General features: G+C 41.5%; 3 protein-coding genes across 3 annotated transcripts in view; 2 read left to right on the top strand and 1 right to left on the bottom strand.

The window, feature by feature from the left end:
• LOC109032266 (metabotropic glutamate receptor 2) overlaps positions 1 to 27,609 on the bottom strand; it is a 555,771-nt gene that overhangs the window by 474,539 nt on the left and 53,623 nt on the right. The gene's annotated exons all lie outside the window — the stretch shown is intronic.
• Positions 615 to 3,000, top strand: LOC140224658 (KRAB-A domain-containing protein 2-like). Its single transcript, XM_072300746.1, has 2 exons — positions 615 to 1,030; positions 1,517 to 3,000. The coding sequence occupies exons 1-2, from the start codon at positions 694 to 696 to the stop codon at positions 2,998 to 3,000; spliced, it is 1,821 nt and encodes a 606-aa protein (XP_072156847.1). The 5' UTR covers positions 615 to 693.
• The window catches only part of LOC109032720 (uncharacterized), a 225,116-nt gene continuing 224,094 nt past the window's right edge, over positions 26,588 to 27,609 (top strand). The window contains exon 1 of the mRNA XM_019044992.2: positions 26,588 to 27,574. Within this exon, the coding sequence (XP_018900537.2) occupies positions 27,312 to 27,574 (263 nt within the window). The 5' untranslated portion in view covers positions 26,588 to 27,311. The remainder of the gene's footprint in view (positions 27,575 to 27,609) is intronic.

Raw genomic sequence — 27,609 nt, 5'->3', positions numbered from 1 at the left:
AAGGGGAGTGAGAGGGAAAGGGAGGTCAAAAATGCCATAAAAGTGCGTTACTTAATTCAGAAACAGCCCCTGGCAACTACCGCGTCCGCCCTCCATTTATTGTCACCAATTTATTATTTCTGTTACCGGCAAACCCCGTTTTTCAGGCAGACCTAGGTCTGCCTAGGCAAACCTAGGTCTGCCTAGGTAGACCTAGGTCTGCCAAGCACCTCGTTTGGCAAACCTAGGATTGCCTGAAAATTTTAGGCAGACCTAGGTTTGCCAAAAGTGATTTTAGGCAAACTAGGTTTGCCAAACGATTTTTTTGGCAAACCCCGTTTCTGATTTCTACCGCTAAAGTGACTTTACCGGAAAACTTTTTCTACCGCTAAAGTGACTTTACCGGAAAACTTTTTCTACCGCTAAAGTGACTTTACCGGAAAACTTTTCTACCGCTAAAGTGGCCTTACCGGAAAACTTTTTCTACCGCTAAAGTGACTTTACCGGAAAACTTTTTCACCGCTTACTTGGCAACAAGGGAAGCACTCGTGAGAAAAATTCGGCGGCGTTATCAGTGGACATTCCAATTAGATGACAGGGAAGACAAATTCTTGTGGATTAGGTGCGAACGGTAGCGCACCAAACACGCTTCGCGGAACGCGGCGTCCACGGAGGACAGTGATCAGTGTTTTGTTTTTGTGCAACGGAGTAATCATGGCTACCGCGAACGTTAATTTTGAACTTTTTTTACGTAGTTTTATAAATGAAGATAGTGAAAAAAACCAATTGCATGTTATTCCCAGAGAACAGTACAGTGATCTGATAAATGAAGTGAAAGCCGCGAGAAGTGCTCGGAATAAAACCCCCCAACAGAAGAGACGTGTTAGGCGGTTTAATGTTATTGAAATCGGGGGTATAGAAAAGTTGGTGAAAGCAACGGGAACCGATGACATTGTGTATTTTGTTCCATTGGAGGAAGTATACGGAACAATTGAAGCGACTCATGCTGCTATTGGACACGGAGGTCGAGACCGGTTGAAAGCAGAGCTTGGTAAGTTTCGTAGTTAACCATTATTTTTATCAATTTTTTTTTTTCTGTTTATTTTCTGTTTTTATAGCACGAGCCTTGACGTATTCTATATGGTAATTTTTAAAAAAATAATGAACTATGTTGGTCTCAGATTTATTTTAATTTTATTATGTCACTTAATATTATTGATTATCTCACTAATTTGTTCGGTAAATTTTTTGTTTTTTTTTTTTAAATTCGATGTAAAAATTAAGCGCCGCCAGTCACACTCGAACCGTGGACCTTTCATTTCGCAGTCGAGAATCCTACCTCCGAGCTGTCGCTGCTTATCTTACCGATCCACGATTTTCACTGTACTTAGCGGCACATGCAGCGGACAGCTTGTCTCAAGGCGCGAAAATAGGAGAGCGACTGGGTCAAGTATTTTCCCATCTATCTATCGCGGGAAAAATACTCGGCACTGGCTGACTTGTTTGAAATTACTTGTCCTTGTTTTTCTGCTTTCAGGTCGCAAATATGCTAACATTACGAGACCTATGATCGAAAAGTTTCTAGGGATGTGCGAGGTCTGTGCCGGGAAGAAAACCAAACGAAAAAGAGGACTCGTGACGAAGCCCATCCTGCACAAACAGCTAAACAGTCGCTGCCAGGTCGATCTTGTGGACATGCAGAGTCAAGAAATCCAAGGGAAACGGTTCATCCTCAATTATCAAGACCACTTAACAAAATTTATTCAGCTTCGAGCCCTCTCGCACAAAACAGCTGAGGAAGTAGCTGCGCACTTGAAGGACATCTTCTTAACTTTTGGGGCACCGTGTATCCTTCACAGCGACAACGGTAGGGAATTCGTCAATAATATTATTAAGTGCATGAAAATACATTGGCCGGAGTTGCAACTGGTCAACGGTAAGCCGCGCCACAGTCAAAGTCAGGGATCCATTGAGCGCGCCAACCAGGACGTGGAAAATATGTTGGCGGCGTGGCTAATTGACAAAAAGACGAACCAGTGGCCCGACGCGTTACCTTTCATCCAGTTCATGAAAAATCGTGCTTATCACGCCGGTATCAGAATGAGCCCATACGAAGCATTATTCGGAATGAAGCCAAGAGTTGGTCTCACTACAAGCAGTTTGACGCCGGATATGTTGGCGAATGTTGAGACGGAGGAGCAGCTGGAGGAGTTATTGGCTTCCTCACAGGTCAATGAAGAAAATGACGAAGAAAACGACGAGAATGAACCGGTGACAACTTCCGCCGGAAACACTACCCAGACTCAACCACCTCAACTTAGTCCAGTCACAACTTCCGCCGGAAACACTACCCAGACTCAACCACCTCAACTTAGTCCCGTCGCAACTTCCGCCGGAAACACTACCCAGACTCAACCACCTCAACTTAGTCCAGTCACAACTTCCGCCGGAAACGTTTGCCAATCGTGCGGTGCTGACTTGGACACAACAGAAGAAAAACCGGAAGGCGAACATGAAGTCTTGTGCGGCAACTGCGCGACGAGGAAGAACATCCGAAAAGCTCGGAGTCAGGCAGCTGCTGGTTTGGAACAGCAAGCTAAGAAGATGCGTCTGCACTCGGACAAAACGCATCCGCCAGCGAAGGTCGGCGACAACGTAACAATACCTATACCAGACGTGGACAAGCCTCGTGCTTGTTTAAGAAACATAATCGGCGTAATTCTCGACAAAAACGAACACGAGTTATACAAAATAGGGACCAAAGACGGCATCCTCCCTAAAAGGTACTGTCGGTCGGAATTCGACGTGTGCGCCACGGCCTTCATATCGGTCAGTGAGGTGCCAGCCGAAAAAAAGGTTACGGTACGTGCGGCCGCAGCCAGTGTTGCTGGGGGTTCTGCGCAGGGGTTCGAAAGGTGCAACTGCAAAAAAGGTTGCACCTCAAACCAGTGTAAGTGCCGCAAAAATGGCAAACTGTGCAACTCCAAATGTCACTCCAGCCTCAGCTGCAACAATAAATAAATTTCCTTTGAATGTACTTTTCCTCTAAAAAATAAAAAAGTGACAAGAAATCTATAATGATTTCGAATTGCATCAATTGTGTAACGTTTTCCCTCATGCCCTTTTTTAAGCACTTGTGATATTATGATATTATGTTAAAAAAGTGACAAGGAATCTGTAACGATTTCAAATTGTATCTTTTTTCAAATTGTAATTGTAAATTTTGCATTTTTTTTCCAATTTTTTTTGCTACTCAGATTTCTCGTGCCCTGTTTTAAGCACTTGTGATATTATGTTACACTGTTATTCAGCCTCACCTGTGATTCTTTTATAATAAACCACCGCTCGCCCCGGTCTGCGTGGGGATAAATAGTTGTTTCTCATTGAATTCGTACTGTCACTTTAGCGGTAGAAAAAGTTTTCCGGTAAAGTCACTTTAGCGGTAGAAAAAGTTTTCCGGTAAAGTCACTTTAGCGGTAGAAAAAGTTTTCCGGTAAGGCCACTTTAGCGGTAGAAAAGTTTTCCGGTAAAGTCACTTTAGCGGTAGAAAAAGTTTTCCGGTAAAGTCACTTTAGCGGTAGAAATCAGAAACGGGGTTTGCCAAAAAAATCGTTTGGCAAACCTAGTTTGCCTAAAATCACTTTTGGCAAACCTAGGTCTGCCTAAAATTTTCAGGCAATCCTAGGTTTGCCAAACGAGGTGCTTGGCAGACCTAGGTCTACCTAGGCAGACCTAGGTTTGCCTAGGCAGACCTAGGTCTGCCTGAAAAACGGGGTTTGCCGGTAACATTTCCAAAAGCCCCTTTGCAAGGAGCTAACGCAACGCCAGATATCCTGCCCTCGACGCCTGTACTTGGGATAAAAACGCATTGGCTCTTGCAGTGGTCATAGGAGGATGTCCTTAAATTACGTAACGCTCTAAGGGGGAGGAGGTCGAGAAGAGCGTTACACCGATTTATTTTTACGTGTTAAAGGATGGGGGCCCTCGTTACAAAAGCGCTGCGAGGGGGAAGAGTGAGGGGGGGCTAAAAATGCCACGAAAGGGTTTTACGTGATTTATGGATGGCCTCTGGGACCGTTTATAAGTATGACACAAAATTTCCGATCTTTCATGTGTTTTTCTCGTTTCTTGCCACTCTAGTGCTTAGTACCTATTTTGAAAAAATGTAAGATGAAAAAATACATGAAAAACTGAACAAGATTATGCCTTGAAACTTCTTGCATGCAATATTCCCCAAGATTTGTTTGTTGTGAATTAATACTTCACTCACAAAATTCAAAGTCAAAATTAGAGACAAGAGACCCTCCACCGGCCTGTTGAAGACAGGTGAAAGTTTTTACTTTCAGGGATTCAACACATCCTTATGGAAAATTACAAGGGAACAACAGTCATCTTACATACTGGGTGGACGATGCGGGTGACGTCACGAGGCGAACAAATTTCCCAAATTTCGAAAGTTCGTTTGCAAAACGAAACTTTCAACACGTTGTTAACCATAACCATCGACCTAGTAGATAGGTCAAAATTTGAATGTTGAAGTACCGAAAGTAAAAGATCCACCGATGATGCCAAGATACCAGTGGAGGGTCTCTTGTCGCTGGTCAAAATTCAATCGAAAGAATAAAATCGGAGAGAAAATAAGGCAAAGTATATTTAGTTTGGCCGATTCTGATTGAAGTGTTCGGAATATCAGTCCGATTTTTTGTTCAAACCCGATGTTCTTGTATGAGTATGACACACTCACGTTAAGGTCAAAGTCGCGAGTGACTAAGTTGCAGAGAAGGGAGTAGGCGGCAGAACTCAGAAGTTCCATTCCTCCATTTATGAGTATCTAACTGTGACAAAACACCGCTCCTCCGACGGAAGGACGTATCTCCATTTCCGCACGAACCTCAGAAAGCATGGTTTTAAACGTAAAACACAGGGTTCACACGGAAATCAAGATAGCCTTTACGTGAGAGGAGCGACGGAAGGGATGGATTAAACTAGAATTGGCGTAACGGCAAAACGAGGCTCCGTTAAACTAGGCAGGTACGTGGTTCCGATCGCGAAAAAGTGCCTTCAATTACCCAGTTATGCTAAACGCCTGACAGGAGGACACGAATAGTAGTATTATCGTTTTGATTAATAAAATCCTTGACTCAAACTTCAGAAGCATTAAGATTTTTGCTTATCAACCTGACCAACGCCTCGATGGATATTGCGTAGCATCCAAGTACGCAAGGGTTAGATAGGACGATTCCTCTTACAAAATGTTCACCTATGCCGTTATTGTTTTTGAAGCGAAAATGGTAGAGAAAAAACGCATAGTTCTTACGCAGATTGTGCAGTTAGTAGTGTCTTTCAAACTTTTCCAATGTGCTCATCGTGGTTTTTGAACCGTTGGCTCTGAGAAAAAATTCATCTTTTTGCTCTATCTAAAGTTTGAGGCCGTCCCTGAATTATGTAGCGCACTTTTTCGGTATTTTTGACCCCCCTCTCCCTTGTACGCTTTCATGCCCTGGTAAAAATTGGCAGTAGAATCTGTGTTCCAAAATACCATAGACCTTCAGCCGGCTGTAAGATTTCCAATGGCTTCTATAGCCGACTACACAATTTCTTATAGCCTTTTATAGCTGATGACGATTAAGCAACAGCCAGGCGATAAAGTGTATACTAAATGTTACTAATTAAGGATGCTAGGACTTAGTGAGGTTTTGGACTACCGCTCTCTTTTTGGGCCGTAGTATCTTGATTTACTTTGCGAGGAAAGGTCCGTTCTTTTGATGGATGCCTGCCATTCCTAATATGTTAGCGCGCCTTCAATTTCGTATGATACTGTGCAATACCTCTGGTGTGAAATAGTTGCTTCAAGCGCCGTGGCACGCGGCGCATTGGCGCCTACAAACCTAACAGGGATACTTCACGCTTTGCGCAATGCGTGAAGTATCCCTGTTAGGTTTGTAGGCGCTAGTGCGTCGCCGCTCCGCTTTGTGTTAGGCTCTGATATTTAATCTGGTGGAGTCAGCGTTTTACAACCCTGTGATTTTGAAATGTTTGCACGCTCTGTATGGATTATTCTCATTTTAATTGATGAAAAAAAATATGTAGTAAATGAAAATATAATGTGTGATTTTTAAATATTAAGGTGGTTCCGTATCAAACTTAATGATTTTCAAAGTACACGAATTTCTACACAATTTCTTATAGCCTTTCATAGCAGATGGCGATAAGGTGTATAATCCGGCGATAGGAACTATAGCCCGCCTTCATAATTTTTTATCGCTTCGTAATGGCCCGGCTCTATGATTTTCTCCGCTTTCTACAGCCACCTATATGATTTTCTGACGCCTTCTTTAGCCGGCTATAAGAATTCTTAAAGTATTTTGAAACGCAGCTCCTATCGCCAATTTTTACCAGGGTGATTTAGGGTCCCTATCCTTCAACGCGTATAAACAAAATGGTGTAATGCTCTCCTCAACCCCCTCCCTCCCCTCCTTAGAACGGCACGTAATTTAGGGACGCACAGTGGATCGAGTCAATCAAAGAGGTCGGACATAAAATTTTTGAATAAAACTGCAAATAATGATGTTCATTTCGTCACATTTTAAAGAGTAAGGGGTGAGTCTAGAAGAAAATTTCAGGAGGAATTCAGTGGAGCCACTTTCATAGCCTCAAAATTTTACAAATACGCAATTATAAGCTTTTAAAGTTTCCAAATTTCATCCGATCACTCGCATTGACTCGATCCACTGTGAGACGGTCCCTTTGCAACAGTCCCACTCCATTCAGTTATAGCAACCCGCGGATGTAAAAAGCCAGAGTTAATCTGGAGAAAAACCATGAGAAAAAATCAATAGACCCGCTGACTGAAGTATTTGGGCTGTTTCTCGTGAAATGCATCCAAATATCGGTCCAGCGATGTTCCTGTGTGACACACTCACGATAAGGTCAAGGTCGCGGGTGACTAAGTTGCCACTCGGGGCGTGGGTGGTCGGATGGTCGATCCGATGGAACTTTACATGCGATTTCGTTGCGACCGGAGCGAATACCTACGAAAGGAGCGGATGAACGGAGCTCGGAATTACGCGAACGGAGCCAAGAAGTGACGTCACAGAATTTTCACCCACACGTGGAAGGAACGAGCCAACGAGCGTCGCGCGGGCATCCGACCTCTGGACGGAAGCGGAGGGACCGGCGATCCGTCGTGCTGAGTCAAAACATCATATAAGATTTCAGATGTTGCCAAATTTCCTCTCAGAATATATGTATTCATAAGGGCACTTGCTCACATTTTTCCTTGAAATTTTCAGACTTTTTCGATCAAATTACGAATGGAATCCTGAGAAAAATCGGATCAGAAATATTCACAAATTTCCCTGAAAATTCGTGATTTAAGAAAGGAAATTTGGCGACACCTGATGGCTTTTACGGCGTTTCTACTTAGCGTGGCAGTGATTATGACCGATCGCGGATTGAGAGGTATTTCGTCGCCCACCTTGACCCAGATCCTGGCGACGGTTTAACAAGGAAGGACCAGACGATCGAGCCCAAACTTGTTACGTCATCAAACCCGGTTCAGCTCCCCGTTAGAGGACATTGGGTCCTATGGAGACCCTTATGGAGCGTTCAGAAAGTACGTAACGCTGGGGGTAGTGAAAGGGGGGGGTGTGTTGGAGGAAAGCGTTATACCATTTTGTTTTTACGTGTTAGAGGAGAGGGACCAACGTCACAGAAGCGTTACACGGGGAGGAGGGGGGGCGTCAAAAATGCCGCACTGAAAAAAAATATCGGTGTATTTACTAAGAAAAGGGTAAAATTGCCAAGAATTCAGGGTTCTATTTGATCCCAATTTTTTCTTGGTAAAATTACCATTTATGGAATTGGTATTTTACCGAGAAATCTCGGTAAAAGTTTTGAACTTTCTCGGTAATTTTACTAGACCTTGGTAAAACCGCCAATATTTTTTATCGACTGTGGTATAGTTACTCAGAACAAACGGCAAAGTTACCGGGAGTTGTTTACCAATAAAAGTGGTATTCTTACCTGAAAAAAACAGTAAAAACACCGGTTTTTAGGTAAGCTTACCAGTCTGTCTTGGTAAAATTACCAATAATCGGTAAAAAAAAATGAGATGTTAAAGATACCAACGGACCTTGGTAAAAATGCCGAGAATTTTTTTCAATGCGAAAAAAGTGCGCTACGTAATTTAAGAACGTACCCTATGGATACAAATATAGCTATGGGTGGGAAAGGGTTGTTTTCATTCATTGAGGGGCCGTTCAAGTGTATTACGTAGGCCATTTTGACTTTTGGACCCCCTTCACCCTGCTTGGAACCCTTTAGCCAACCTCCCCACGCCTCCTTCGCCTTTTAAATTCCATAAGACTGGATTGACCTGGATTTTTCCAAAATATAACATGGAGAGCCCGAAAAGTCGCTGGAAAGCTTTCTTCATTAATGCATGTCATTTTTTGAAAGAGAAAGGCAAGCCTACACTGAAAAATTTCCAAAGAGTAATTTTCGGACGTGAATTTTCGTTGAGTCAAAGGAAAATCTCTTAAAGGTGACAGAAATCCGTCAAAAAGAGGGGATTTCCTACTGGCTCAAAGAGTTTTTTCGTCAGGAAACATAAATTAGAATTTCTATCGATGCAACAGAACATTTTTCTGCATGTAGGCCTGCCCCCTTTCCCTTCATAAGGCCGCTTGTGCCGAGATCCCAAATGACCCCTTACGCTGTTGTGCTTTGCAAGGGTATCTCTGCATGAGCCATGGTTTGAAAGGGTATTTCTGCATGAGCCATGGTTTGCAAGGGTATTTCTGCATGAGCCATGGTTTGCAAGTGTATTTCTGCATGAGCCATGGTTTGCAAGTGTTCATAGGTGTCTCGTGGCTTAACCCGGGATGTGCTTACAGCTCTTTTCTGTACACGGTAGAACAGCTATCACCTGCTATACTTGTAACCATCCTCGCCTTAAAAGAGGTATAGCTTGAAAAGGTCTTTTCGAATGTGATGCTCAAGATTCGTCTTGAAACTGAGTAAAAACGCCTAAATTTTTAATTTTAGTGTATTACACGGTGAATGAAGCAAATGCAAGCGGAGGTACTCTCCTCGACACCAGAGTCCCTTTATACTGAGAGTCAAGACAATGTAAATCCATTTCTGATTGGTTCCCGTATTTTAGGCCTTCACAGTGTCACAAACGGGAATAAAGATTACATTTCCACCGATTGCAAAGATTATAATCTGGAATGGACCAGGGAATTACGGGTTCGGCAAGGAACAAACGGAACGAGAGAAGGAACGGAGAAAGGAATTTGAGAATGGGCCGATCAAAGATCACAAAAAACGTTCAATTTCTGTAATCTTTATTCCCGTTTGTGACTCCATTAGGGGGTGTTGTCTTGACTCTTAGTGTAAAGGGACTCTACTCGACACTAGAATGTTTTGCTCATTGAAGAACTATAAGAATGGGCTAATAAAACCAGAATCCTCCAGTTACTATACTTTTCCTTTGAAAGAACTCTGCCTCCGTCACGTTCTCACGGTACGGGGGCGGGCGTGTCGAAATTTTAAAACAGCGCGATCCTTAATTTATGGATGATGCCAAAGGATTAGCCTTTGTAGACAAAACGGATAGAGCAAGGTCGCCAAACTCAATTAGACGAACATGCGACGACAACGACGCGACGTGTCGGGTCCGTTTCATTTTCCCGCTTTAAAGTGCTCTATTCCGCTCCACTGAGAAAGAACGACGTATGAACCTTTGAACATTGCCAAATTTTCTTGGATAAAAGAGAATTTTGCAAAAAAAACTCTCGTAATTTTTCTGTCTTTCTGTATATTGCTTCAAATTTCTACTTCAAAATAATTTTTCTGTCTTTCTATATCTTGATTCAAATTTCTACTTCAAAATCTTCAAATATTTCCTCGATTTGACTTGTGAAGTAAAACGTTTAATTACCCTTCACAATCGAAATTTGAAGCTAGCAAAATAAGTAAAATCTTCAGCGTCTTAAAATCTTAGTGGAACCATTAGTTATATTTGATTATTTCACGTTAAAAACAAATTTGTATCTAAAGACTAAAGAAGTCTACAAATGTGTATGGAAATGTGTTCAATTGTTAATTTACAAATAATTTTTAAAAAAACAAACAAAAAACAAAAAAAACTGAATATTATTCTTCTAATTTTTTTACGTAATTTTATTCCAAAGCATCTGAAAAGTTTCCGAAAAAATATTCATTATTCCCCCCCCCCCCTTAGAAAAAAAATTTACGTGTTATTGAGATAAATCTGACAAATCTCGAAGGTCCATACGACGTTTTTCCTCGGCGTTCCGCGCCCGCGGTTCGAGTTTAAAATTCCTCGTCTTACCTGGGCTCTGGAATCAGGCAGGAAAGATACCGGAGATTATAAATTCAATTAGACAAGCACGTCTACTTTTCAGAGTTGTTGGTTTAGTGAGATGTCACTGGAGGTTGTGCGTTGTATTTTTCTGAATGAAACGGCGTGGGCTTCGTCTCAGACGGCCACGGCCGACGCAGTCCACGGCGTTGCCACAAAGTGTTGGAAAATCCGCATTTCCCCTTTTAAAATCCATGTGCAATATTCACATTTTATCGCAAAATCTGGCAGCCTTGACACAGTGGGCTCGCGTTCGGATCTTAACGTCCTAAAATTACCAGCCAAAAAGTATAGTCATAAAACCATCAAAAGTAAGGTACATCCTCATTCCGAACTAACACGCTCGATCAATAGACCTCGGTGAATCCGGAAAATTTCGTCCAATCGAAAGTTCCGGATTTTGAGGCATTTGCGTTGAGTGATTTTCTCCGATCCTGCGCCGCCGCACAATGGTTCAAGTCAGTGGGAAAGGTCGGACATGAATTTTTTGACAAAAAATGCAAATTTAGATGTTTATTTCCTGAAATTTTGAAGTCTGAGGGGTGCTTTCTGAAGTAAATTTTACGAGAAAACCAGTAGGACCACTTCTAAGATTTCCACATTTTGTAAAAATGGAATAATAAGCTTTTGAAGTTTCCAAATTTGGTCCAACTTCTCCCATTGCCTCGTTCCATTGTGCGCCGATCCAAGACGCTACTTCTTTTGATGCGGGAAAATATGGCCGTGCCTTCGCCCGCACTCGACATGGATGATTCATCTCGGCGAGGAGAAAATCAGTGTCGTGTCGTGCTTTGCGATACATCGATTGACCAGCCACTTAAACCTATGAAAAAAGATCGATAAAAAGGGTGTCCGCAACGGACACCTTAATAATCGATTCTTTAACATAGTTTTAAATGGAGAAAAATCGATAATCGGTCATTCACGCCTCGTTACTGGAAAAAATCAAGAATCGAATGCTGTTCCTCACCAGCTTTCGGGAAAGGTAAGGCCGCTTATTGTTACTTATCAACTTCTCGTCATCTGATTACTTCTGAATTTTCATCCGAGGCATTTCCGTCCATGCAAATGTGATTTCGTTAGTATCATATAAAGCGTGAGTGACATACACTAAATTATTGAGGCAGTAGAGTTTTTTTTCTCTTTTTTCAAAATAAAATTATCAGCGATTGGTATCAGTCGAAACAGTCGAGAGCATTACAAATTTCATAGCTTTAAAACCTCATCTATTTAAAAGCTTTTAATTAAATCATTAAACATTCTCTTTAAGTGCACGCTTTTTATAAACACTCAGTTATCATGGAGAAGTTCATTTTTGGTAGGCTCTTAATCAGGCTACGGCCTTTGAAAGCGGCAGATTAACCAGTGGCATGGCGTGCTTTGCGATATATCGATTGATCTGTCATTTAAACCTATGGTAAAGGATCGATAGGTAGGATGTCCGCGATGAACACCGTAAGAATCGATTCTTTACCATAGCTTCAAATGGGGAAATTTCGATAATCGATTATTTACGCCTTGCCACTGACTGGTATGAAGGGCAGAAAGCGGAGGCGAACTATTTAAAAGCGAGTAAATAAATAATTAAAATCGCCAAAATTGACCGGAACCACGACAGGTTTTTCATTTCAATATATCGCATTGACCGACTCGGGTATCCGAAGGGAGAAAAACAACCACTTTTGGCAAGGCTTTCATTTTGACGTCAGAGGCGCGAAGTGTCTGGAGGTAGTTCGGTAGTTGAGCCGCAAAGCGGCCAGGGGGCGTACCCCCTAGTTTTTAATATCGATTGCAAATCCTTAAATTTTTCGGCATTCAAAGTAGATGCCCTCGAGAGGCTAGGACTTCGGTTCACCGCTAAATTGCGCAAGTTCAATTTCTTACGCAGAGTTTGGTAAAGCGATGTCGGTTTTTGTTCGAATGCTCCGCCGCTTGAATTATTCATAGGATGAAAGTTTTGGGCAAAGCAATTTCAACTTTCAATGGTATCGTCTAATCCTGTCTCGATGCAACACTCCGCGTTAGACCGGGATTGACGCCTGACGGGCGTTCAAAGTGTCCACGTATCACTCGGACAGGTGTCTGACCTGAGGTCTTAGAGATATATAGCAGCACGAGAGAAATTCACAGCGAGCATGGCCACTTTGGAGCTCAGATCGTGACGATGGTGACAAAGGATAGCGGCTCATTTGTTTATTATGAGTAACTGCTTTACAGCCGAATACACCTATTCGGGGGCGTTCAAGTATTGCAAAAGCTCTACTCGCCTGAAAATGAATGCCCAATGGACCCATCGAAGAACACTGATACGACAGGGAAAATGGTTGGATAAATAGCGTTCTATCGCAGCGCTGAGGATATTTTCAGGGCTACCCTAAAAATTGAAGGCGAAATAGCCATACGTGATAAAATAGGACAAAATGCACCTTAAGAAGGGACAAGGAGGGGAAGCGACACGACTATATCAAAGCCCTAAAGGGTGTTATTTCACAACAAAAAATTCGAAATGATACTGAGTGTGAGTGTTCTTGATTTACGTTGAAATAATGATCATTTAATTCTAATTCTCAGCGCTCAAAACCCATGTTTATGGAAATATTTCTCACCGACGGTATTCGATTACCAGCTGAGATCAACTATTTTCGTTGAATATAGACTCATCTACTGTCAAACCCCGGCGTTAAAAAAATCATGTTCTGGTCAAATGCGCCCTTAACAAGCTCGATTGCATTGAACAGCGAGTAATAGCAGTTTTACACACTGGAAAAAGTATGGTTTCAGGTACAATGATGTAAATGCGGTATTCACGAACTAACAGACTTTCCGGTAAAAAAAAAACCATTTATACCGTAACTCTAATCGGATTTACCAAAATTATGGTAAATACTACCAGATGTCTGGTAATATTTACCCTACAAAATCTTTGTGTCAGAGATGAAGTAGTGTAATGATAGAATTTACATACTTCTGGTAAAATTCACTACGATTTTTTTTCAATGCGGTCATGATACATTAACGATGAAACTCCCAAACTACGTATCTCGGTTCGTAGCTTTCTAGACTTCCTATCATAATTTATTTTTTAACTCAAAACTAACGCAACGACGATACATCGATTCTTCAGACCTTCTTTGATACTTCTTCTCTGTGCAAAGAATATACTGTAAAAACTTCAAGAAATGATCATGATTTGTTCTTTTTCAAAAAAAAACAATATGGGAGTGGCGCTTTTAAAAAACCACTGACGAGATAGTGATTTGGGAGCTTCACCGTCCTTATATATTTTTACTCAATCAATTTGAAGCAATTAAAGCTTGTAATCAATGAAACGGGCAAGATGTAGACAATCAATGAAAATTGATCAATTTTTATTTTTATTATTTTTTTACAGGCACGCTACTGCAACGCATTCTATGTTGCATCTCACCAACTTGTCTGATTCTATTCTCAAATCATGCGGTTTTAAGTCAGGCGTGGACGAGGAGCATAATTTCACTCGAATAAATATACTCCCGGAGACATCTATGAGCTATTGAAAGAGCAGTGTACATCCCATGGGCCGATTATCAACCCACGTCTGCAGCTTTCAGGAGGCAAGCGGATAAAACGGACTTATTCATGCTAAAAGAACCTAAGTTGCAGGCAAAACCTATGCACATAATTCCTTTCAGCGAAAACGCGTCCGAATAGCGTGTAATTTTTTATGCAACCGGGCAGTGACTGCTCGGCAAACAAACGCTAATCCTTCTTATTCTTCACTTTCTGCACCGCTGTAAACACCCAATCAATATCGATGCGGCTGAAATCGGTTTAATGGAGTGTGGCATAATTGCAGCCTATCAGTCAATAATTATTTCGCTTGCTGTTGCTCGGGCGCCGCCGGGTATTTCCGCTTATTATCTCCTGTTAAAGGCATCGCGAAATATAATAAATTGACTCCCTCGTTCGGTGTTGAGGCTCCGTAATTTATTGTTTGCGTATAAGGTGACGGCGCGGCGGAGACGGCTCTTGTTGCCTGATCGTCGTAGAGAGACTGTAGAATTAGTCGTTGAGAAAAAGTTACAGAACTCGTAAATTTTAATATTGCAATTTTTTTTAAAAAAAAAACTGTGAAAATATCAAAACTAAGAAACCCTTTTTGTTCTTTTTTTGCGCGAGAAAATGCCACCTAGCATTTACGAGTGATTTATTATCACATCTTTTAAAACAATTTAACGGAAATTCTATACACACATTTTACATACTGAAACGTGATACGAATTTTATCCTAATGATTTTCAAAGCAAGGAAGCATTTTATTCAATCACTGTTGAAAGTTTTGGTGTGAAATACTGTGCCGGAGTCTTTATAGCGTTGAGGAGTGGGATACATTCTCCTTACGGAGTTACTTACACTATTATACGGAGCAGAGGCTACTCTATTTTCGTGGTGTCATGTGGTTTTATGATGCTAATTTCACTTCGCATTCATATTACTCGGTTTTTGGGATCATATGGACTCCGGCACTAAATTTACACCTCGAATTTTAACGGTGATTGATGAAAGCTGCTCGAGGTATTTTATCCCCATACTCAGGGCAAAACATGGCTGACGCTTCCGCGCGCAAATCGTGAGGAAGCACCATGGTCTTTATCGAGGCAAGGAAAATGTAAATATAAATATAAACATAAACACGCCGGTTGATACAATCCCGTCTCGTCACGTATTTTTTGCCGAATCGGCGTCGGCCATGTTGAATATTGCGTAGCGCCCCAGTGCGCAAGATTTAGGTGGAACGACTCCTCTTCTGAAATTTTCACCTGTGCCATAGTATCGTTTCGGAAAGCGGGGCTTAAAAAACGCATATTCGTTACTTAGATTGTGAAGTTAAGAGTGTATTTCAGACTTTCCCGATGCGCTCGCCGTGATTTCTGGCTAAAATTAGCAGCAAACCCATTAAAATAAACGCTACCATCCTCAGACAATGCGAAATTTACCTTGATCAACAACAGAATTTCTAGGAAAATTTTTGAATATTATTCTTCCCACCCTTCAGGTATTTTCATTTGAAATTGCATCTAAAATATCTGAAAATTTTGAGAGTAAGTATTCTTAACTACCCTCTACACAATTAATCGCGGGAGACGTATCGGCAGTGTAAACGCTGCCTCGCTAAGGTTACAATTTCAGGTACAATCAAGAGCATCAAAAGGTGCCGTGCTATTTTTAAAATTTTCAGATATTTTAGATGAAATTTCAAATAAGAATACCCCCAAAATTGAAAGAAAAATATTCACAAATTTCCCTAGAAAAACTGCAATTTATCAAGGTAAATTTCGCATTGTCCGAGGGCTCAAATGGCGTTTTTACTCAGCACGACAAAACTGCCGTGCTGAGGAAGAACGCCGTATGAGCATTCGAGAGTTGCCCAATTTTCCTCGATAAAATGTATATTTTTGCGGAACATTATGAATATTCGTCCTTGAAATTTTTAGGAAATTCAGGTTAAATTGCGCACAAAATTATCTGAAAAATTGAAAGGAGAATTTGCACAAGTTAACCAAGAAATTCGTGTTTTATCAAAGGAAATTTAGCAACGCCTGAAGGTTCATACGACGTTTTACTCAGCACGCACTGGAAAAAAACACATTGGGTCTAGAGTCCAGACTCTTGAAAACATTGACAAGGAAAATTACTCTTGATTCAATCAGATTTTAGCTTAAATCAAAAGAAAATCCGCTCAAATTAAGAGGCTTGGTTCTTGATTTAAGCAAAAATCCGATTGAATCCAGAGTATATTTTTTTGTCGATGTTTTTAAAAGTCTGGACTCTAAATCCAATGTGTTTTTTTTTCCGGTGCGGTAGAGTGCAGCCATGCCTTTAAAACATCTACGCGATTTTAGTCGTGCAATCTGGCTACCATCGCATGCACTCGTCAATTGCACGCATCCATTCACCCTCCCGCTCCTGGGGTTATGCCTACCCTCTTCAAAATGCCCAACTTCCGACAGCGAAAGGAAAACCTCACGACGAGCTTCCGTCTCGGGCGCGAGGCATGCAACCCGTGGATAAATTATTCCTACCGGTGCGATCGTTAGCGGCGTAAGTGGCCTCTCACCAGGAGGGGCAATAAAAAACGGGAACACTTTTTCACTCAATTTGAGGTGAGAGAGGAGGCGCCGATCACCGGAGCGCGGCGTCGAATTTTCCGACGCCTCAAATGAATGTAATTCGGGGGAAGCTGACGCCCAAGATTAGAGGGCGGCGCTCAAATTGCCAAAACCTGATATTTACAGGGTGTTCCAAAAGTCATGATACTGACTCTTGTAAGCGCGGACGAAAAATGCTCATAAAATGCTTGCGTGCAAACTGGATTGCATTTTGCAATAAGGAACCACTAGCATTGCAATGTTGCTAAGATTGTGCAACTTCTTTTGTCTTGGAGGAAAAACCTGATTATCCATTAATAGTTTCTATTTTACTCGCTAAAAACTGTAAATTTAAGACAAAAATTACCATCTAAATTTCATAGTTTTTCACGATTTTCGCAATTTTATTGCAAAAGGTGAAGTTGCACAATCTTAGCATCATTGCAATGCTAGTGGTTCCTTTTTGCAAAATGCAATCCAACTATGATTCAATAAGACCAGAGTGGCTACTTAAAATTTCACTTCGGATCTTCCTGATATTTTAAATGTATGCGAATTAACTATAGCACTTGTGTTATTCAGCAAACCATCATATTTGGTGAATTGAAGCGAATGTGTTGCTTTTTCCAGCCATGAACTGCTCGCAGTTGAAAAAGGCTCGACGCTTTCGGAATTTCTTTACCCAGGACCAATTTTTCTGGTTTTTTGCGATGCCATCGAAATTCCTGATAAACTTTGGTCCCTTCGATGTATAATAACGGTATACACTCTGCTAATTCACCTTAACTAAATTAGACATTTCTCTTATCATGTTTCATACAATCAGCAAAAAACGAATCTAAACTCAAACTTGAAATTGTGTGAGTATGCCGTTTACAATCTAAAAAAGGGAATAGAGATTTTCAGGGTGTTATGCTGTTCGGTTCTCTTTTGAATGAATAGAACTTGAAACAAAATTAGCCAGAAAAATGCATTTAGGCTAAAATTCTGGCTGAAAAATTTGCTGGATTACAGGTTGTTTTAAGCAACAATTTTCCGTTCGCGGGAAAAAGATGCTGCCATTTTAATTGGACTAAATTTTGCCATCGAGAACTACAATTTCTGGCTCATCTGTAAAAAACACGCGTGAAACTACACTAGAAACACTAGAAAAACTAGTGAAACTTACGTTATATCTAAACTGTGTCAGTAATTGTGATTCCGGATTGCAAAATGCAATCCCAATTTATTGTAATCTTCACTCATAAAACGCAATCTACTCAGACACTACACTGAAAAAACAATCTCGGTGTACTTACTAAGAAAAGGGTAAAATTATCAAGAATTCAGGGTTCTATTTGATCCAAGTTTTCTCTTGATAAAATTACCATTTATGGCATTGGTAATTTTACCGCGAAATCTCGGTAAAATTATTGACTTTTTCGGTAATTTTACTGGACCCCGGTAAAAACGCCAATATTTTTTATCGACTCAGGGAGAATTACCGAGATAAAATGGCAAAGTTACCGAGAATTGATTACCAATAAAAGTGGTATTCTTACCTGCAAAAAACAGTAAAAATACCGGTTTTTAGGTAAGCTTACCAGTCTGTCTTGGTAAAATTACCAATAATTGGTAAACAAAGTGAGATGGTAAAGGTACCAACGGACCTTGGTAAAAACGCCGAGAATTTTTTTTCAGTGCATCCCTCCCAAGCGCTGGGTAATTTACAAGCGGCCTCCATAACTTTAGGGACACCCTATGCAGATCTCTCCACCGCAGAGAGTCGAACCAGATTCGGGCCCACTTCACGGGAGCCAGATAGACGAGCAATAATTTTTTTTAATCAAGCGAGAGGGAGGCGCGGAAAACGGGGAAGCGCGCTTTTCCGACTCTCCGCCGCGAAGCGGGAGAAGTCATATTTCCCGGCGATTCCCGATGCGCGATCCATCCGCTGCGGGAAAATATTTTGATGAGCCAGGGAGGCGGGGGATGGTTATGGAGGCGGTGGCGGGGGCAGGAGTTGGGGGAGTGGGATAGGGGGTTGATAGCCGTAAGGGTGCGAGATGCAGTAATTGGAAAGCGCTCAATTGTATCAGAATACTTTAGCCCGATCAAATTGGCGGGAGCGTGTGGAAGACAGAGGGATTTTCCGGGAGGGTTATAAGTCGGGCCGGATATGAAACGGATCCGGCGCCCGGTCCGGTGTGTAGGTGCATTTCGGCGGGATGATCCGCGCATATTGGGTTGCGTCCGCCTGGCGACAGGTGAGTGCGGTAATTTTACGGGGTCGTTTCATATCGCGCGGCCACTTGTTGCCGGTTCGCGTTTCCGTCGCCGCGATGTATTCCGTTTACGTTCCTTTTCAACCATCAGTATCTACGGCCTTGTCTCCACGGGACGTTTTCGTGGGATTCGTCCCAAGTTCGAATCGCAGAAATGAAACTTCTGGGATTTTTCCCAGATACCGTCTCCAAGGGACGAGGCTCATACGGTCGGAAGATAAATTAGTTAAAGCCAAATATTTAACTGGGATTAAAATAATAATTGCACTCAATTGACAATAATACACATTATTTTAAATAAAGTAACATTAACAATGGAGTAATCAACAAAATATTGCACAGTTCGTTTTCACTTCATCTTCCTCTGTCAGTGGGTCCTAGAGGTACAAGGACCATTTTTGATACTGGGGAAAATATTGATTAACTCAATATTTTTTCCAACTTCGTAAGTGGGCTTTTTCCCAGGGACAAATCCCGTGAAACGGCCCGTGGAGACAAGGCCTACGCCCAATTTCATTGGGAACAGAGGTCGAGGTTTCTTCAAAATTCGACTGATTGCATTTCAAAAACGTCGCGAACTTACCACTGTTTTGTCTGACACGGAACAGATAAGTCCCCTTTCCATAGTTGATCGTGATATTCGTTGATTACATACCAACCGGATACTTTCTGAGAGCCTTTTTGGCTACTTATGGACAATTTCACGAGGATTAGCGGGCTTGCTAATAAGTATTTAAATACAAATTCAAAATGGTCTTATAAGGCAATAACAGAACTTTGGGGACCTTTGTAAGACACTAAATGCTAACGATCGGAATTAATATTCGACGGATAAAAAAGAGATAGGAATAATCCCCTAAATTTGTTGTACTCCTCAATTTTATTGGATGATAGGGGCATTTCTAATAAATTATGGTAGTCCCGCAACATTTGGGTTAGTAGCCTAATTTATTGGAGTATTTCCACAATTTTGAGCTCCCTGATCAAATTGGGTCTAAACTGCTACCTCTTTTTCCGTAGTTCCCGTCCTTTTGTATGCACTTGACCCACAGATCTGCATTCTCTTCAAAAAAGCGCGTAACGCCCTCTTAAATTTTCGTTTCAGAATGACTTTTAGTTGAAAAATTGCCACTCCACATCGATGTTTTTCTCGAAAAATCAAAACTATGCACCCATTTTAGCGTTACGTAACGTAGTTCTGGACTCCCGCCTCCTCCAATAGCGTTACGTATTTTACGAACGAAACCTTTGTTGGATCACATCTGGATCTGGACCCGGGAATGCAGGCGAATTCCTGAAATCCCGAAGACAGAGGCACAGCCGTTAATTGAAGGACGTCAAAGCTGGATTGAGTTATCATAAGAGGCAGCTGTGCAAACGCGGTTTCATCTTGACGGACACATAATCCTCCCTTTGTCGTGTCCGAGACCCGCGCTAATTATAACGTTCCGATATCGGTATTCGGTCGCGGTAATATTCAGCGGTGCTCTATTTGCGTTCGAGGCTTTTGACGGAAACACGGCTTTTGAGCCTCTGGTGACGTCAAGTGTGGTTAATCTTCGGGCCGGCGCACAGTGCAGCATCCTTATGGACGATGCGGACAAAAGTCAGTTCAAGACACTTAACTTTAAATAATGAAGATAGTAGCACCGACATAGGAAAACCCTTTGGCACTATCAAAGTAAAACACTCGAGGAATAAGAAAATGTCGTAGCTCAGGATTTTTTGCGTATTTTTCGAGAAAACTTCATTTGAAGTTGGCAACTTCGAATTAGCCCTATGTTAAAAATGTAAAAGCAACGTAAAATACACAAACTGTAACTTCAAATATCTTTGACAGTCGCAAAAAGTCGCAAGATCTTTTAGGTAGAATTTAAGTTGGGTATATCTGAAGATGAAGGAAATGTCAACCACCCAGAGCATTTTGCGTTTCACGCGAGAAATCTTCATTTGAAGTTGACGTCTTTTTCCCGTGTATTTCTTATGGGCCAGTGATTCTCGACCCATTTTCCGCCCACTCTCTACCCAAATTTGAAGTAGTTTTGAGCGAAAAATAGAGCATTTGCAGGTGCCGGACATTTGATGAATTTCATGTTTAAGTGGAAACTACTGAGTGAACTAAACACGAGGATACCCTTGGTTTATAAATTGAACAATTTTTGGAGATGATAATACAAAATGATCTAATCTGCTAGAATACGAGTGTTTAAATGGGAAATGCCGCCAAATGACGTCACCAGGCGGTGCATTTTCTCACTTTTAAATCTATTTTCATACTATTTCCCATATCAGAAAAAAAGTATAAAAAAGACTGTGAAATCATCTCTTTAAGCACATTCAGATGAAGCGATAAAAAATTTGCATGCAAATTCTCCATTTGGAAATGAATCATCAGTGTGAGTCAGTAATATCTTTGAGATGACAAACTCCAAAAAAATGTTCAGAAGTCGAGTTGTGATCTTTGATTTTTGACCAAAGAGGTCCATGGGAGTTTTGTCGACTGTGCGGCGGAATGCGTCTTGTCTTGTGTCTGCTACTCCTACTCGGCTAATTACTAACCTAAGTCACGGAACTGTAACATCCAAGCGAGGCATTGGTTAAACGCCAGCTCGCTTTGATGGATAGGATCGCTCTGTATGCGGGATCCGCGTCGATCGCCCGATTCAACGCGGCCGCGTCGCTCATTGCGCACCGCGTCCGACGCGACGGACGTCATGTATTGTGCCGTGCGTTACGCACCTGCCTCAGCTGCATCCATCTCAGATCATCGTCGAAACGATCTTTTGATTTTAAGACCTGTGATAGGTTCACTGCCTTGTTAAGGAAGAACGTCGTATGAGCCTTCAGATGTAGTCATATTCCCTTCGATGAAAAACCAATTAACTGTGAAAATTTTGAACGTTTTCTTCAAATTTTTTGGAAATTTAATGCGCGATTTTGTCTAAAATATCTGAAATTTGAAGGGAAAATATGCGTGATTATTCCTCAAAATACATGTTGTATCCGAAGAAATTTGGCAACTCTCGAATGTTCATACGTCCTTTTTCCTTAGCATGACAGCACAGTGTACTGCAAGAAATATCGGAATCTAATCCGGTGTGCATTTCACTCGGGAGTAGGGCTGCAAAATTTCAATGAGAGAGAAAATGGTGAGGATTCATTTAGAGAACCCATATAGGATATGTCGATGATTTTGAGTACAAGTCATGGAGCTATAAGGGCCTACAAAATCAACCAGCCTATGAATTCAAATTATTCAGAGTGATTTACTACGGGAGAAAAGTGTCAGGAAGGGATTTTACTCTAGAATTCTGGTACTACCCCAATTTGTTGGTTGGTATGGACATTTCCAATTATTTTTGGTCTATTTGTAGTACCGCAAATTTGGGTTAGTGACTTAATTTATCACAAGTAATTGGGGTACTACCAAAATTATTTGGAAATGCCCGGTCCAGGTCGACATACACATTTTAACTAAACTTGTAGCATACATTTTGTTCCTTTGACAACGTCCAGGAAACGACGATTATCTCCAGAGCGCCTTCAATTTATCTGTATGCAACACGGACACCCTTCGAGAACGAATAGTTGCATTGAAACGTTGTTATCGATGTCGCCAAACGTATCAGCATACGTTACGTTACGTTAAAACTCCGACATTAATCCATTGAAACTCGGGAGACAGCGTGAAACCTCACGACCTCAACCTTCGCTGTTTGGATGTCACAATAGAAACGCTCGCTTCGCATTGAAAGGTGTGATTAGGGATGGGTGACGTTGAACCCTGATTTCATCGCTCCTCTGACGTAAGGACGTATCTCTCTTTCCGTGCGAGCTCTGAAAAGCATGGAGGAACATGAGGAACAGGGCTATTGTAGAAATTGAGATACACCCTTATATCAGGGAGACGGCGATTTAATCTGATGCTACGCGGGTGAGATTCACTCTCGCATTTAGATGTATTTCTATCAAACGGAACTTTGTGCATTAAGACATGAGCCCTGAGACCCATAAGAATATATGCATAACAGGGCTCACGTCATAATGCACATAGTTCCGTTCGGCAGAAATACGTCCATTTAGAACAACGGCAAAGTTAAATACGAGTCCGGATGAAAACGAGGCCGGTGGAATTGTTTCCCTGAATTGGAAAGCGCAGCGCACACCACTGTTTGTTGACGCTTGTGCCCATTATGAGCTTCCCAGCAAACAAGTAGCGAAATTTTCAATTTAGAGGACTGAATGGAACGAGCTATTGGTCATGCCGCGGCAGGACTTCAATACAAAACACATTTCGAGTACATGGATCATCTTAAAACTAAAATTTCTAAGAGTTGTTGTTTTAATCGTGGTATTTTCACCTTCATTATTACATACATATGAGTCGCTTTCATAGCGCTCTCTGGCGCTCTGCGACACCTATCCGCCACACAACCCGTCGCGGAGTTAGCACTCCTTCATTTCATTTAAATCCCCCTGTCGCTACCCTTTCACTAGGCGTCCCGTCCCCTTATTCGTCTCCTCCCAGGAAGAACCCAATCAAGCACCATTTTTGGCAGCCTCTCTTCCGTCATCCTATTAACATGATCGTACCATACAAGCTGTTTGGTCATGACGTCGAAAACCTTTATTATTTCCCAGACAAAATAACGTGAGTATATTCCAAGGGTGAAACATTGGCTGATACGATTAAATTCCTTGCAAGAATAGGACGGTAAATTTTCCATCCAAAATTTTCTCAATATGTGCTTGTAATACAATCCTCCAATGGAATTTTTATAAAAGTTAGATGTTGATACTTTCTCTCGTCTACATATTAAAAGAAGAGAGGTTATCAACTTTTTTGTTCATAACGAATGGGAGTCTAGGGGTTTTGATTTTTAAAATTGTATTTGGTTTTTTTTTCCTGGTCAAAGATGGGGTTGAAACCACCCCAAAACGTCCCAGACTTGTAGTTGTTGTTTTTTAGCCATATGGCTACCCGTTTTCTTGTAATTTTTAGCTAATTTGATTGCATTGCTGTGTTTTCCTTGTATTACAACTGAGTTTCAGCTCATTTTTTTATCTTCTTATCACTACTGAGCGTTAATGTATCCGTTATAAATTGAAAATGTTGATTATTTTTACAAGGTAGCGCACGTTAATATGAGGAAATTTACGATACGCCCAAATCTCGTCTCCCCTTATCACAACAGATGGACATTTCTTAATCAATAATTGAACGTGTATGTTAAAAGAAACTACATACATAAAGTTTGCGTGCTGCATACTTCCTTCTAGCATAAATACATCCAATTGGACCACGTTATGAGCAGAAAGGAACCAAGCCACGTCTGCTATTGCCAAATCTCATTAGGCAATTTAATTTTTTTACATGAAAACGGCTGTGCGGATTTTCGTGCAAATTTCAATGAATTTTCTGAATAGTAAGAGGGTAATTCCTTAAAATTTTCGAAGGAATCCGCACGAACATTTGCTAGTAAAAATTTAAATTGCCCAGTTAAATTTGGTAATAGCTGACGTGACTTGGTTCCTTTCTGCTAAACACGGTCCAATTAATATATTGATGGACGTGTGATCGGAGCTAGACGGTCTGGGCAGTGGCGTGGCGTGAATAATCGATTATCGATATCTCGCCATTTGAAGCTATGGTAAAGAATCGATTACTAAGGTGTTCGCAGCGAACACCCTAATAATCGATCTTTTTTCATAGGTTTAAATGGCATAACAATCGATATATCGCAATTCACGCCACGCCACTGGGTCTGGGTTACGTAGCGGCCAGGAGACGTACTGCCGTGCTAAGGAAGAACGCTGTATGAACCTTCAGACGTTGCCAAATTTCCTCTGGCAAATCACTGATTTTCAGGAAAATTTTTCAGTATTTTTCTGCCAATTTCTCAGATAATTTTTTTAGTAATTTGATCTAAAGTGTCTGAACATTTCAAGGGAAAATATTCATAATTCACCTCAGAAATAAGCATTTTATCGAAGGAATTTTGGCAACTCTTGGATGTTTATACGGTGTTTTACCCTAGCACGGCAGCATACCCCTTAGGTTTTTATTTTTTTTTTTTTTTTTTTTTTTTTTTTATTTTTTTTTTTACGATTTCAATCGACGAGCTATTATGTGAGCAAATGTCGATCAACACCGATGCCCGTGGCCCGAGGTGTCAGCGACGCCGAGTTTCCGTAAGACTCGTCCTGGATGCGAGGATTCCATCTATGGTCATTGCAGGTCAGGTATAGACGAGAACAGTTATCTTTGTCTAAAACGGTAGGTGAGCCTCAGCTTAGACCAGACGCACGTCAAGTCTGCCCTCTCCGGAGACTGACGTATTGCCGATGCGTTCCTTCGGGTTTGGAGGACTCTAATGATCAAACGCAGACCTCCTACGAAACGCAGTGCACTCTCACGAACAGTTTCAGACCTACTGCCGAAAAGAGAGTTCGGTCGAAAATACCGAAGTCGACCATCAGGCAGCACCTGGTGTTAAATCAGACGTTAGCTATATTTTCCTCGACTTTACAGAGAGTTACAACACAAAAATTTGATTAATACGCTAAGCAAAACACAAAATAACCCTAGCTTTTGTTTGACAATTTCAAGAGAAGATGCCAGTTAGTTTTCTTGAAGTAATTTAATAAAAAAAAACGAGTGATGAATAACAACGTCGCAATCGGAGGAATACATTTTGCCTGTCTCTCCATTGTTTTCTGCGCTAAAGTTACCTATCAAAATCAACACAAAATTTGTGTTGGTTTGTGTTTCACTACCAAGAGTAACCAAAAGTAACACGAGCATAAATATTTTTATCAGTGTAGTGCTATAATTTCTCACAAGAAACGACAACACTATGACTCGAAATATAATTATCATACTCACTTCAATCCGAAGGAATTCTTCCGTAGAATTGAATGCAGTATGTTGCTTATTTCTGCCGTTAAAAAAAGAGGGGGATGCAGAAATTAGGTGACGTGATTTTTATAGATCTTTCTGGGGTGAGATTACCGAACGAAATCAAGCTGAGCATAATGATAATTATAGTATCACATGCAACGCGAACAATAAGCTAATTTCATCATAACGCTTGGATGCAACTATTCGAGCTCTACGGATGTCCGTTTTGCATACGCACGGATATGAAGGCGTTTTGGCTCCCAGGGCACTCGCCGCTCACCCATCGCGCCGGCGAGTTGTTCAGCGAGGATCCATATAAACAGAGTGCCTCCAATTCTACATTCACACTACGGAGATTTAAGAAAAATCTACAATTTACCCCAGAACAGAAGATATGCTTATTAATTTTATCACGCTTTTCCAAGTTGTCCACGTCACTTTTTACCTCGGTATTTTCACCAGGTTTTATTTTATTTTTTTGAAGATAAACAAGCTTAAAAGAATTACATTTTCCAAGGCAAAAATAAAGTATAACGGAGCTGCCGTACTAAAGAAGAGCGCCGTAAGAGCTTTCGAGCATTGCCAAATTTCTTCGTATAAAACTTAAATTTTTGAGGAAATGTATGCTTACCTTGAAATTTTCAAATATTTTAAAGCAAATTACTATGACAAGTGTCTGAAAATTCTGAAGAAAAATATTCAATATTCTTCCAGTAAAATCTTATTTTCTTGCAGGAAAAATGGCAACGTCTGAAGACTCATACGGCGTTTTCCTTGGCACGGCAGAGGAAGTCTACAACGTTCCAAACGGAGATACGTGTTTTCACTCTTTGGTCATGGAAATGATTGATAATATTTTTCTCATATTTCTTTTTATTGTAAATTTATCGGTTTCTCATATTTCCTTCCATTATTTATTTATTTATTTATTTATTTATGTATTTATCATGATATAGTTGAATAACGAAGGAGACAGAGCGAATGGACAACGAGACGCCTTAAAGGAGGCGCGCGACCACAGACGCAAAACGAAGACAGAAAAAGAATAGTCTGGCTAACCTTGCCGTCTTGCAGCTCATTATGAAACTGTGTCCGCGCGGACGGACCAAGAAAGAATCGGCAAGCCGCGACCGCCAGCGACCGATCAGTTCAACGGCAGACCAACGCACAGAAACAGCGTTCGGTTTCCTAGTCGCTCCTTTCGCAACCGCGCGCGCGCAAAAAAAAGTCGTACGAATCCACATCCAGTCCGTGTTTCTCGAGTTTTGGAAGTAGTGTTTCTCGTTCGCTGATTTTTGGTTCCGCGCAATAGGATCCCAGTGACTCGAACGCAAAGCTAGAAACGTGTACAATCGTGCTAGATCAAACCCAGTGGATATTCTAGAGGATATCCTAGTGGATATTCCAGATTCGGTGACTCGAACGCCCGGCTAGAAACGTATACAATCGTGCTAGATCAAACCCAGTGGATATTCCGGATTCGGTGTATTTTTCGACGTTTTTGGAGTGAGTGCGTGTGAGATAGTGGCGGCCAATAGAGTTGGTCGGCGTTCCATGTGTCGCTTTGTCCGGGGAGAATCGAGTGTTTCCGCCGCGGGGAAGGGTAGTTCTCGGGGGAAGGGTAGTTCTCGGGAGTCGCTGCGAGTATAATGATAATTTACCCACCTCAAACACCGAGCATGGCTTTGAGTAACAGTCAGTTCACAGGGAGCAAGTTCCGCGGGGGGTCCCGGGGTAACTTCAAAAAAGCGAGGCAAGCCCCGACGCCGTGCCCCAAGCGGCAGGTCGTTCACTGGAAGCAGAACAATATCAAACAAGGGATTGTTGTCGTCGACGAGCAGCAGCTCTCCAAACTAATTAAAACGGACCCGATTGAAAACCATTACGAGCTGGACCCGGAACCCTTTGCAACGTAAGTCTCCTCCTTTTTTGCCCTGTTTGTTTTGG

Source organism: Bemisia tabaci, chromosome 5 (assembly GCF_918797505.1).
Source record: "Bemisia tabaci chromosome 5, PGI_BMITA_v3".
In the NCBI taxonomy this organism is placed as follows: Eukaryota; Metazoa; Arthropoda; class Insecta; order Hemiptera; family Aleyrodidae; genus Bemisia; species Bemisia tabaci.
This window is presented reverse-complemented; position numbering and strand designations above follow the sequence as displayed.